The sequence below is a fragment of the Alligator sinensis genome, unplaced genomic scaffold (assembly GCF_000455745.1).
Source record: "Alligator sinensis unplaced genomic scaffold, ASM45574v1 scaffold777_1, whole genome shotgun sequence".
Classification (NCBI taxonomy): domain Eukaryota; kingdom Metazoa; phylum Chordata; order Crocodylia; family Alligatoridae; genus Alligator; species Alligator sinensis.
The window spans coordinates 3,392,081-3,403,804 of record NW_005841882.1 but is presented as its reverse complement, the minus strand read 5'-3'; the positions used below and the strand labels follow the sequence as shown (position 1 = coordinate 3,403,804).

Genomic DNA, 11,724 nt, shown 5'->3' with positions numbered 1-11,724 from the left:
ACAAAAGGCATCTGAAGGAATGCAATTCTCCTTTGTCCTAAAGAAGTAAGTGTCTTGGAGGGGAAGATACAGATAATTTTTTTTTTGGCCCTGTAGGGTCCTAAAACAATAACTGTAGGACCTTGATGGGCTGGGACATGATAGTTGGAGGGAGACATCTTAGTGTAGTGGAAACCATTTAAAAGCTAGCTTTCTTGGTTTTTGCAGCTGCCAAAAGCACCCTAAAGCACTTTGTCTTCCTGTAGAGTCATCTCCCTAGTACTTGTTTCCCCCATTAGCACAGTGTCTGAGCACTTACAAAATATTTAATCATGGAATTCAATTTTTTTTTGTTCCCTATAAGAACCCTCTAGGTTCAGGTTCAGAGAAAGGAATGAAGGCAGTTCAAAGTGTTTATTTCATCCCTGTAGCTTTGTGGAGGTGGCAAAGGAGTATTTGGGGCTCACTGGAATAAGATGTTCCACATGATGGGTATCCAGAGACAGTGTTACCTCTTTGAATTAGTCTGAAGTAGGACTGAGGGGGTGCAAGATACTGGTAGCTGACAGATGACATCACGGTTTAGCTTATTTCTTGACTAACATGCTTAGAAGAGAACAATCTATGTTTGTTTTTGAGGTCTCCAACATTGAGCAATAATTTGTTCAAGTACTGACTGGACTTTATGTTTTAAAACTGAGTAGTGGAAGATACCCCTCACATGATGATGATGATTTTTTTATCGCAGGTTCCTCACATTCTTCATCTTTGGGAAGGATTAGTACATAATTCTTCTGGAAAAACTGAAAAAAAAGATTCTTCTAATGATCTCAAATGTATTCTGGAGAAGAGTAGCTGGTGACTAGTAACAATCACTTTTAAAAGAAGGGATGAGTATTTGTTCAGTCTGATGGGTTTTTTTTAGATGGTTTCACAAGGAAGGCTAGATTGGCATTCTGAAAGGCTAAACTTTCTACACTGGCCTGAGCAAACTAGAAAATGGGACAAGCAGCCCAGGGACCTTTACAAACAGGGCTATTTTCCTGCTTTCCTTCCTGGCTGACCCTGCCTCAGAGCTCCAGGAGCCCACTGTTACCCAAAGGAAATTTTACACAGTTTTGCATTTGTACACATACATGTATGCTTGATACACAGCAACTACAGCAAATACACAGCAACAATATAAATGTATGTTCTGTATTCAAGACTTACATTTTAATTTTATCTCCCTCTGGACTTATTTTGCTCTGGTACTTTGGGATCCTGAGATATTGTAGGCCTCCTATCACACCTTTGTTAAGAAACTGTTTAAATAACTATAGGAAGCAGACAGAACAAAGGTAACACTCTCCTAGTTAAACATTTACCCTTTGAGTTTTGATTCAAGCCAAATGATTAATGACTATCATAAGCAATTTGGGATACAATGTTCAACTGAGGGTCTTTGCTCCTAATTTTCTAATTTATTCTATTTGATGAGGAAACCATAAAGAGTCTAAAGCACTTTCACAAACCAGCTTACAGATTTCAAGGTCTGTACAAACAGTCTAATATTTCCAGTTTGGATTAAGATCTCTACATTCTATTACCATGACAGCATACAAAGTACATTTATTCATTACCAGCACCAAACATACAAGCAATTGTGACAACACACTAAACAATATGGCTGAGCTTTCTTTGCAGTACCAACACTGTGGTCTCAGAGAGACTGCATGGATAAGATTGAGCTGTTGTTACTCTAATCCTTGTAAGGGGAAAGGGCTGCCTACATTCTGATTGGCCAACATTGCCATAGTTTGGCTGAGTGAGAAGACCTTCCTACCTCTGACTAAGACATTATGTGTTCAGCCCAATCATCAAGTGACCAGTACTAACTCAGATGCCCCTAAGCTAGAATACGGAGTCAGGTTCCACACAGGAATTTTGACGATGCCCATTTTTGTAAACTTCAGCTTTTCCTGGAATTACCATCTTTTTGTATGGAAGTCAGAAGTGCTAACAGAATCAAATCTGATTATTCAAAAAAATACTGTAAGATTACCGCATCAAATATTGGACTGCTTAAATATTTAAATTGCATAAAAATTATGATTTAGCCAGTATGTAAACAATGTATGCAAAAACCCCAAAATTTATAGCAATAGAACAAAGATCTCTCTTTAAAAAGGACTTCTCCCAGTTTGTTTCCAGACTTCTTTTGCTCCTTTAATGCTTTCTCTTTTCACACATTTCCAGTATCCTTGCACACCTTGCTGTTGTGGTACCTGTTAACAACATATGAAGTTACACTGTGTTCTTCCACATTTACAAAGAACATACCTTTCCTTTGTTATGTTGTTCAACACAAAAACATCTGACTAAGATGCTGCTACATCCACAATTCACATGGATATCCCAAGTATTGCAATAAGCACATCACTACATCTACAACAATCAGCTAGCCCTCAGGACTCCTCGGTGTGTTGTAAATTTGATTTTATTCATCCTCTTGCTTTCTTGGTGAAGGTTTGAGTGGTGACGGTTATTTTGTTCATAGACTATTTCTATTATAATTAGACCTAAGCCTGAACTTCCATTTGAATCTGGATCCAAAACTTTTCCATTAATCAGGGAGTTCAGGCTGAAGGGAAGATGGAAGGGTAGTGGGGAAGTTGGTTCATGTTAACCAAAACAGTGCCATAAAAGAATTAAAAAAAAAAGATCATCAAGATTACATTCTTCCCTCTACCCCCTGCAAAAAAAAAAAAAAAGTAAAAAAAAAGTAAAAAAAAGTGAATGCCATTAAGAAAGTGGTTCCTTTGTATTTCCAGTATGGATACTAGAAATCCTCAGTTTCTCCTACATTCTTTTACATCCTCATGAGTATTCATGGATAACACTTCAAACAAAATTATACATTTGCTGTGTAAGGTGTGCCATGATCTCAGCCAGGAGTAGAATGCTAATGAAGGGGAAGCATACTCAGTGCAGGCATGTACACACATTGCAGCCCTCAACAAAAAGTCATTAATAGTGTGTTCTCTTAGGTGACTTTTTCAGTGTTCTTTATTTCACATCAGATGGACACACATCATACTGTATATTGCAGACCTGTAAGCAGCATCTGAATTTTTAGGAGCAGTATGAAATCTAAAAAATGGGGCAGTTTTTGTCTAGGACTCCTGTATAGTAGGATTCATCTACATCTTTCTGCTATTTGTGCTTGCACTTCTACAGGCATTTATAAGAAAAGTTCTATAACGTCCCAATAGTAATTTATTTTAGATAATGTGAATGTTTGTTACCCTTAAGCCTCGATGCATCCTGTTCTTCAGAACTCCCAGAAACTCGCCATGGCTAAGGCAATCATCTCCATCCAAATCAAATATCTTGAAAACAGTGTCCAAAACATTATCAGAGAGCTCCTGTCCTGTTGCCACTTTCACAGCTCTCTTAAACTCAGCTAATAAAAAAAACAACATTATATTGCATACGTCACCGTGAAATGAAGAAATACTAAAATACATCAAATACTAGGATTAAATACCAATATATATCAAGTCTCCTGGGTATCCTACCCTATAATATTTGGGATGTATGAACTAGTAAACTATATTAGAAGATCTCAATCCATGTGCCCTTGAGCTTGCTTTATATTTCAAGGCAATCTTTACTGCTTATATTATGGGCTTTTAAAATATGTTATTTCTTCTGAAGCAACAATAAAAATGGTAATCATTAATTTTGGCTGAAAATAGCTGCATATTTAAGAATTAACTACTTTTGGCTGACACGTGCATGTGGGTTACAAGCACTTGCCCGACAAAAGGCTTATAAAAGCCTAACATTTTATTTGGAACCAGTCTCAAGCTGTCTAGAAGATGTTTTTCCAAGGACTTGGTTCACCTCACCCAACAATCCTCTAACCTGCAGCCACCAAAGGCAGCGTTTATAACATAGTTTTGTGTGCTTTTGGTGCTGCGTTTTGTAACAGGCCTTAGGAATTGCACTGCCCATACCTGAATGTGTAGAAGAGAAGAATGGTTTAATAGAACTCATGGAGAAAAAATTTATCAATGCAACTCTAGCCTCCACTTCTCTTCCTAGTATTGCATACTCCTCTTTTCACATGGTTTTAATCTATCTGTGTTGCCCAGAGGCAACAGGCTGGGACAAGTACTTGCGGGATGAAGGATTTACTTTCTTTTTAATCATGCACAAAGGGCTCACAGTCTTGGCTCATCAGAAATGTGCACAGGTAAGGGTATGAGTGTGGAGAACAAGGCAACAGTGAAATGAAAACGGTGACCATAAAAGCAGCAAATCATAGCACCTACAGCCTAGCCTGCAACAAGCATTTGTAGACATCAGCTAGGGACAGACATTCAAAGGAGCTTGAACTGATTCAACCTTTGCAGGTTAGTCTAATCTGCGTAGGCTGAACTGACTTGTAACTGGACAAACATCTGCTCTGGACTGAGAAAATGTCAGCATATGCCTGCAGTTGCTCAGGCCAGGCACCGGGGGAGTGCTAGAACATACCCTCAGCTGCTGGGAAGCTGTGCTGGGGGGGTGTGGCCAACCCGGGCTGAACTGGCCAGAGAGGGGTTTAATTCCCCCCTGCTGGTGGCACAGGGAGCAGGGAATTAAACCCCACCTCTGGCCAGACCCCCACCCCTACCTGTCCCTGCTTGGGTTGGGCAGCACAGGTGCAGGGCCAGCCTGGCTGGGCTGGAGCAGATAGCCCCTCCCAGCCCAGAGAGCATGGCGGGATGCTGGGGGGTCTCATGTTTTATATTAAACCAGCAAGGGGCCTGGGACAGACATTGCATAAACTGGTTTGAGCCAAATCAGTTAAGTCTGATACTACACTCAACCAGGTTTATCTCAAAATCATTTCAGCCATTTTGCAGCTGGTTTATGTGCACTGAATGTCTGTTCTGTTACAGGTTTAAACCAGTTTCTGATCACTTAAACTGGTTTGTGTGTAATGTCTGTCCCTAGCCATAATGGAAGAGGAATCTGGAAGAGAATAATGCAGAATTGAGTGACCTAAACTACCCTGACACCTGCTGGGAGAAGCAGTCAGCCAAATCTAACCGCTCACATTGGTTCTTAAACTGCACACAGGACCTCCACCTAATGCAGGAGGTATACAACCCCACTAGGGAAAACGCCTTGCTGGACTTGGTGTTAGCTACAGGGGATGACTTGGTGGGGAATCTGCAGGTACAAGTTAACCTAGGGGATAGTGACCACTGATTGATTGAATTCACTATCTGGTGAAGGGTGGGTAAATTACCACCAGGACTGAAGTGCCAGACTGGGGAGGAAGAACAAGCAGCAGACCTATAGGCTGGGGAACTCCCTTCTTGTCAGTGCAGAGGCAGAAAAGGATCTTGGAGTCATTATTGATGCCAAAATGAACATGGGCTGACAGTGTGGGGACGCGGTCAGGAAGGCCAACCACACTTGGTCATGCATCCACTGATGCATCTCAAGCAGGTTCAAGGAGGTGATCCTCCCCCTCTATGCGGCGCTGGTCAGGCCACAGTTGGAGTAGTGCGTCCAGTTCTGGGTGCTGCACTTCAGGAGGGATGTGGACAGCATTAAGAGGGTCCAGAGTAGGGTCACTTGCATGATCAGGGGGCAGTAGGGCAGGCCCTACGAGGAGAGCCTAAGGGACCTGAACCTGTTCAGCCTCCACAAGAGAAGGCTGAGGTGGGGATCTAGTGGCCTGTTACAAACTAGTCAGAGGGGACCAGCAGGCATTGGGGGAGTCCCTGTTCCCCCGAGCACTACCAGGAGTGACTAGAAATAACGGTCACAAGCTGGCAGAGGGTAGATTCAGACTAGACATCAGGAGGTGCTACTTCACAGTCAGGGCAGCTGGGATCTGGAACCAACTTCCAAGCGAAGTGGTGCTGGCTCCTACCCTGGGGGTCTTTAAGAGGAGGTTAGACGAACACCTTGCTGGGGTTGTTTGACCCCAGTACTCTTTCCTGCCATGGCAGGGGGTCGGACTTGATGATCTGCTCAGGTCCCTTCGGACCCTACCAACTATGAACTATGAACTTCAGTGTGCTCAGGAGATTAGTTAGTGAGACATTAAAGGTCAAGAGCATTGGTGAAATGGGGGTGGTTGTTCCTCAAGGGAGTGATCCTATGGGTGCAGAAGGAGACAATCCCATTGCACATAAAAGGGGGCAAAGGGGCCAAGAAGCCCTCTTGACTGAACAGGGAAGTCCGGGAAAGCCTAAGGGCAAAGAAAGAGGTATACAGGCTGCGGAAACAGGGGGTAGCTACCAAGGAGGAGTATATCTCCCTGGCTTGCACTTGCAGGGAATCAGTGAGGAAGGCCAAAGCAGGATTAGAACTTAGGCTGGCGACAAAAATGAAGGACAACAAAAAGTCCTTCTTCAGGTATATAGGGAACAACAGGAAGGCACAGGGTAGCACAGGACCCCTACAGGACAAACTAGGGCAATTGGTGACAGAGTAGGGAACAAAGCTGAGCTCTTCAATTAGTCTTTTACATCTGTATTCCTAGACACAGATGAAGACAAATCTCCTAATTGGATCATAGATAGACAAAGGAGGGACACCAGCCCACCAACTGTTAGTGCAGACTTAGCGAAGGGGCACTTGGAGGGGCTGGATGTGTTCAAATCAGCGGGCCTAGATGAACTTCATCCAAGGGTGCTGAAGGAATTGGCCAGTGTCATAGCAGAGCTGCTGGCATGGCTGTTCGAGCACTCATGGTGCTCTGGTCAGGTCCCAGAAGACTGGAAAAGGGCCAGCGTGGTTCCTATTTTCAAGGGGAGGAAGGAGGAACCAGGAAACTATAGGCCAGTTAGTCTCATCTCTATCCTTGGGAAAACTCTGGAAAAAAGCATTAAGGATCACATTTGTGGGAGCCCAGCATGGGAAATAATGCTGAAAGGAAATCAGCACGGATTCATTGCAGGTAAATCCTGCCTGACTAACTTTGTTTCTTTTTATGACCGGGTCACAAAATGCTTAGAGACAGAAGTTGAGATAGATGTCATTTACCTAGACTTTAAAAGGCCTTTGATACAGTATCACATTTTGTTCGTGTAAATAAACTGGCAGGCTGTGATGTAGATGATTACAAGGTCAGGTGGGTGGCAAATTAGCTTAGGGGTCACACCCAGAGAGTGGTGGTGGACAGGGCGATATCGACCTGAAAAGATGAGGGCAGTGGAGTCCTGCAAGGCTTGGTCCTTGGGCCGGTGCTATTCAATGTTTTCATCAGAGACTTGGACGAGGACGTGGAGAACACCCTGTCCAAGTTCGCAGATGATACCAAATTATGGGGCAAAGTTAACACACCAGAGGGTAGGGAATGGATCCAGGTGGATCTGGACAGGTTGGAAAAATGGGCAGAACGAAATATGATGCAATTCAACAAAGACAAGTGCAAAGTGCTGCACCTGGGCATAAAGAACCACCAACACACTTACAGGCTGGGGGATGACCTCAGCAGCACAGCAGTGGAAAGGGATCTTGGAGTCATAGTTGACTCCAAAATGAACATGAGTCGTCCATGTGGTGAGGTGATCAACAAGGCTAACCACACTTTATCACACATTAGCAAATGCATGATGAATAGGTACGGGGAGGTGATGCTTCCCGCTCTATGCAGCACTGGTCAGGCTGCAGTTGGGAGTACAGTGTCCAGTTTTGGGTGCTGCTCTTCTAGACGGATGCGGAGAATCTTGAGAGGGTTCAGAGGAGGGCCGCTCGTATGGTCAGGCCAGGCCCTACAAAGATAGACTAAAGGGCCTGAATCTATTCAGCCTCCACAAGAGAAGACTGAGAGGGGATCTGGTGGCCATCTATAAACTCACTAGGGGGAAACAGCAGAAAATAGGTGAGGCTCTGTTTCCCCCATGTACCACCTGGGATAACGAGGAATAACAGTCACAAATTGATTGAGAGCAGGTTCAGGCTTGATATCAGGGAAGCATTACTTTATGGTTAGGGCTGCCAGGCTCTGGAATGGGCTCCTGAGGGAGGTGGTATTCTCCCCTACCTTGGGGGTCTTCAAGAGGAAGTTGGATAGATATCTGGCTGGGCTATTATGATCCCAGCACTAGTTCCTGCCCAGGGCAGGGGGGTCAGACTTGATGTCCTACTAAGGTCCTTTCTGACCCTAACATCTATGAATCTATGAATTATAGTTTTACAGATTTTTAAGTGGAAGCTCCTCTCATTTACACAATGCTGCTCCTACAAGCAAGTCCATGCATGGACACTGGATCTTTATACAATCTTTACAGAGGAATTCCATATGGAATCTTTATAGAGCCTGTTAGTAGCTCTGAAGTAAATCCAAGTTAGTATTAGAGACTGTTAGAGGAGAGAACACTCTTGAAGTAGTCTTCAGTGATGGGCAGAAGATAATTCAGTAAGTCAGGGCTCAGCATCCAGCCTTCAAAGAACTCTGATCCAGCCTGTGAAGGTCTGATCTAGAGGCAGGTGAGGACAGAGTGCTGCCTCCCACCACCCCGCACTGCCACTTCCCAGGAGCAGGGCCAGAGGGGGCTAGGGCAGCGGTACCCCTCTGTGGGCCACACAGATGCCGCCCAGCTGGCCGGATGTGAGGGGGAAGGTGGCATGTGGCAGCTACTCTCATCATCCACTGCCCGACACCGCTATCGCACAGCCGGCTGCACATGCAGTTCCGTGGGCTGCTGACAGGCGGTGCATGACTGGCCACATGCGAGGTCCATCAGCAGCCCACAGAGCCACATGTGGGAAAGCAGGGTGCAGCAGTATGGGGCACTGGGTGGCAGGTGCAAGCCCTCCCCGGCTCCACATGAAGCTGCCCCATCCCACATCTGGCCACCAGGGGTACACTTCCTAAAAAAAGTTGAAAACCCCTGCAATAGGTTGTCAAACCCTGCAATAATTATAGCTCAGCCAATAATAGTGCCTAAAATGTAATTAAGGTAGTTATGGTTGTACAAAGGACTGTACCAGAAGCTAAAAGTGACATAAAATAATGAAGCATTATTTTTTTAAAATAGATGCGTTTGTCTTTAGAGTTTAATCCTTATTGTAAGTATAAAAAGCTGTTTAAGCTGACTGATTGGAGAAGATGTGAAGATTTCTAAACAACACAGGAACTAAAAAGGGACTATAGTTAAACAGCCTGATATAAAAATCTTTAAACCCATTCTATCACTGGTAAAATGTCAACGGAAAGCCAGACTGCTAAAAAGGAACCCAAAGAACAAACAGCTAACAACTAAAGATGTAAAAAAAGAAAAAAAGTGTATGTAGAAGTATAAGTTGAAGTATATGAGAAATAGAAAGAGAATAAAGCAAATCGTTTTAACTCATAGTTAACTGTGGGCTTCACACAAAACAGTGAGGCATTTAAAGAGCCTGGCAGGATAACATCTGCAATTACCTTAAATAGGAAGTAACATACTATGGTAAGCTCTATTTCATTGCATAAGTTAATTAGCAACTGCCTGCTGGTCAGGAAGAAACTTTCCCCATTAGCACCTGGTCTTATGGTCTTAGAAGTAGTTTTCTCCAGCCACCAACAGAAACCAGAGACCCACAATTGGTCCAACTCAAAAGGACGACTCCTGTGTTCCTAAAATTCTCACTGATACTTGACAGGTCTTGAGGTAGGCCAAATCCAGAAGGTTCACCCCAGGTTACTGATATTAAACACAGTAATTTCACTGTCCTTTTCTGTCTCTCATGTGTGCATGTACGTGCACATGTGTTTACACACATGTTCTGAAACTTGTAAGCATCAGATAAAAGTATACCCCGGATGTCAATAATACTGGACTGAATTTTTGAAAAATCAAAACTGACTGAGGTTTTGCAAAACCTGGATTATTGTGTATTTATTACCCATTACAGGGCTAGAACAAAACCAAGTCTGGGATATTTTTTTAATGAGTTTCTCTTTTATGTTGTCTCTCATTCTGTAACTCAGGGGTGGCCAGGCTGCGGCATGAGTGCCACAAGTAGCACGGGGAGTCTCTTTATGTGACACATGGCAGACTGGGGATGGGACAGACAGCATAGCTGCAGATAATGCAGGGAGCAGAAAGCAGAGCAACGTATCTCATATGCTTCAGTTACTAATGAGTTTATTTCAAAAAGAAGAACAAAGTTCCTATAGGCAGATATTTGTCATTCTTAGTAATGACAGCAGCTTCTTCCTTCAAAATGTTGATATTTGGTTGTGAAAAAATTTCTTAAGCAATTAATATATAATGATAGACATACATTTTAGGAAAAAATAGAGAAAGAGATGAATGAAAAGAACAAGCGAGAAACACAGCGGGGTTATAACCTGCTACAAGAACAAACCCCTACTGTCAGTTTCTTCAGCGTTAATGGTCTTATTAATATAAACCTACTATGCAAGTATGCATCTCCATTAAAATCTTTAAATCAAATCTACTCATTGATATTTCAGACTCTTGTGAGTAATTCTGTGAATAATACGTTACAGCACACTTTGGTGTTTAGAAATTAAATTGACTTGTGGTTATAGGTGCATATATTCTTTATGAAGGGTAAATATATTTGTAATAAAAGTTAATAAAGTACTAGTTTTCAGAGTTTGTAGTACTAATTCAAGAGAAGTTATTTACACTGATTTCTATGCAGCATATTTTCTTCCTACATTTAAAGGTATGTACACAAAACCGTGTAAAACTTACCCCGTTTAACAGGACGACTGGCTACTGTAAACATTTGCATTGCAATAGAAAAGTCTTCCAAATGGTTTGTAAACTTGCAAAAAGTCTTGAATTCTTCCAAACTGATATTCTAGAGTACCAAATAAATTAAGTTAGGTATAGTACAAAATAAATCCAAGATAAGGTAGATCTGTTTACTTTGCAACCTAGTATTTACATGAGACAGTGTTGATCACTTTTTATGTTTCTATTTTCTAGCTGTCAAATAAGCATCATCCTTTTGATATAAAATAATTTTCAAAAAAGTGACAAGAGCTTCTCTGTCTGCCAAGATGCACATTTTTGGTTGACAGTTTCATAACTAGAATCTTGCATTTCAATTTGAAGTAAGGAACAAAACAAAAATAGTATACCTCTCCTGCCTGGATCCTCTCTTTCACATTATGCCAGTAAATTTCATTGTTTTCCTCATGAGTGAAACATAGTAACCATTCTGCAAAGTCCTCTTTTCTCATGAAGTTCATGCCTTTTGAAAACTGTATGAATTCCATTTCTTGCACTTCTGTTTGTAAATTTTCCATAAATCTAAAATGTAAACAAATACAGTTCAATGTATAACAAAAGTACTATTAAGTAGTACTTTTATTACCACTAACATAGCTACTATTTAGGGGAAACAGGAATTGTTTAGATAGTAACAAATACTAGTGTTGCACTAGTTTACTTTACAATTGATCTAATTTTACCTGTGTATGTAAAGATGTTTGTAGTGATGTGTGTTTCAATAATTATACCACTAGGGTGCTCTCTAAGTCTTACATATACTACTGGATATTGCAGAATGAAATAAATGTACTGATATGTTAGCATATACTTAATACCTTGAGAAAAGAATATGTAGCAAAGTGCATCAAATATGATTCTGAATATTTTCAGAAATATTTTAGAATATTCCAGAAGATTATGTGCAATTTTGCTAGCCAATGATTAAAAAGAAGGCTGACTATTTCATAGTTTCATAGTAGCTAGGGTCAGGAGGGACCTGAACAGATCATCTAGCCTG

General features: G+C 41.9%; 1 protein-coding gene across 2 annotated transcripts in view; it reads right to left on the bottom strand.

The window, feature by feature from the left end:
• Positions 1 to 894: 894 nt before the first annotated feature.
• The window catches only part of MICU2 (mitochondrial calcium uptake 2), a 230,159-nt gene continuing 219,329 nt past the window's right edge, over positions 895 to 11,724 (bottom strand). For both annotated transcript variants that reach the window (XM_025196624.1, XM_025196623.1), the window contains exons 9-12: positions 11,075 to 11,246; positions 10,683 to 10,791; positions 3,267 to 3,424; positions 895 to 2,246 (exon numbers count right to left, since the gene is read on the bottom strand). In XM_025196624.1, the coding sequence (XP_025052409.1) occupies positions 2,142 to 2,246; positions 3,267 to 3,424; positions 10,683 to 10,791; positions 11,075 to 11,246 (544 nt within the window). In that variant the 3' untranslated portion in view covers positions 895 to 2,141. The remainder of the gene's footprint in view (positions 2,247 to 3,266; positions 3,425 to 10,682; positions 10,792 to 11,074; positions 11,247 to 11,724) is intronic.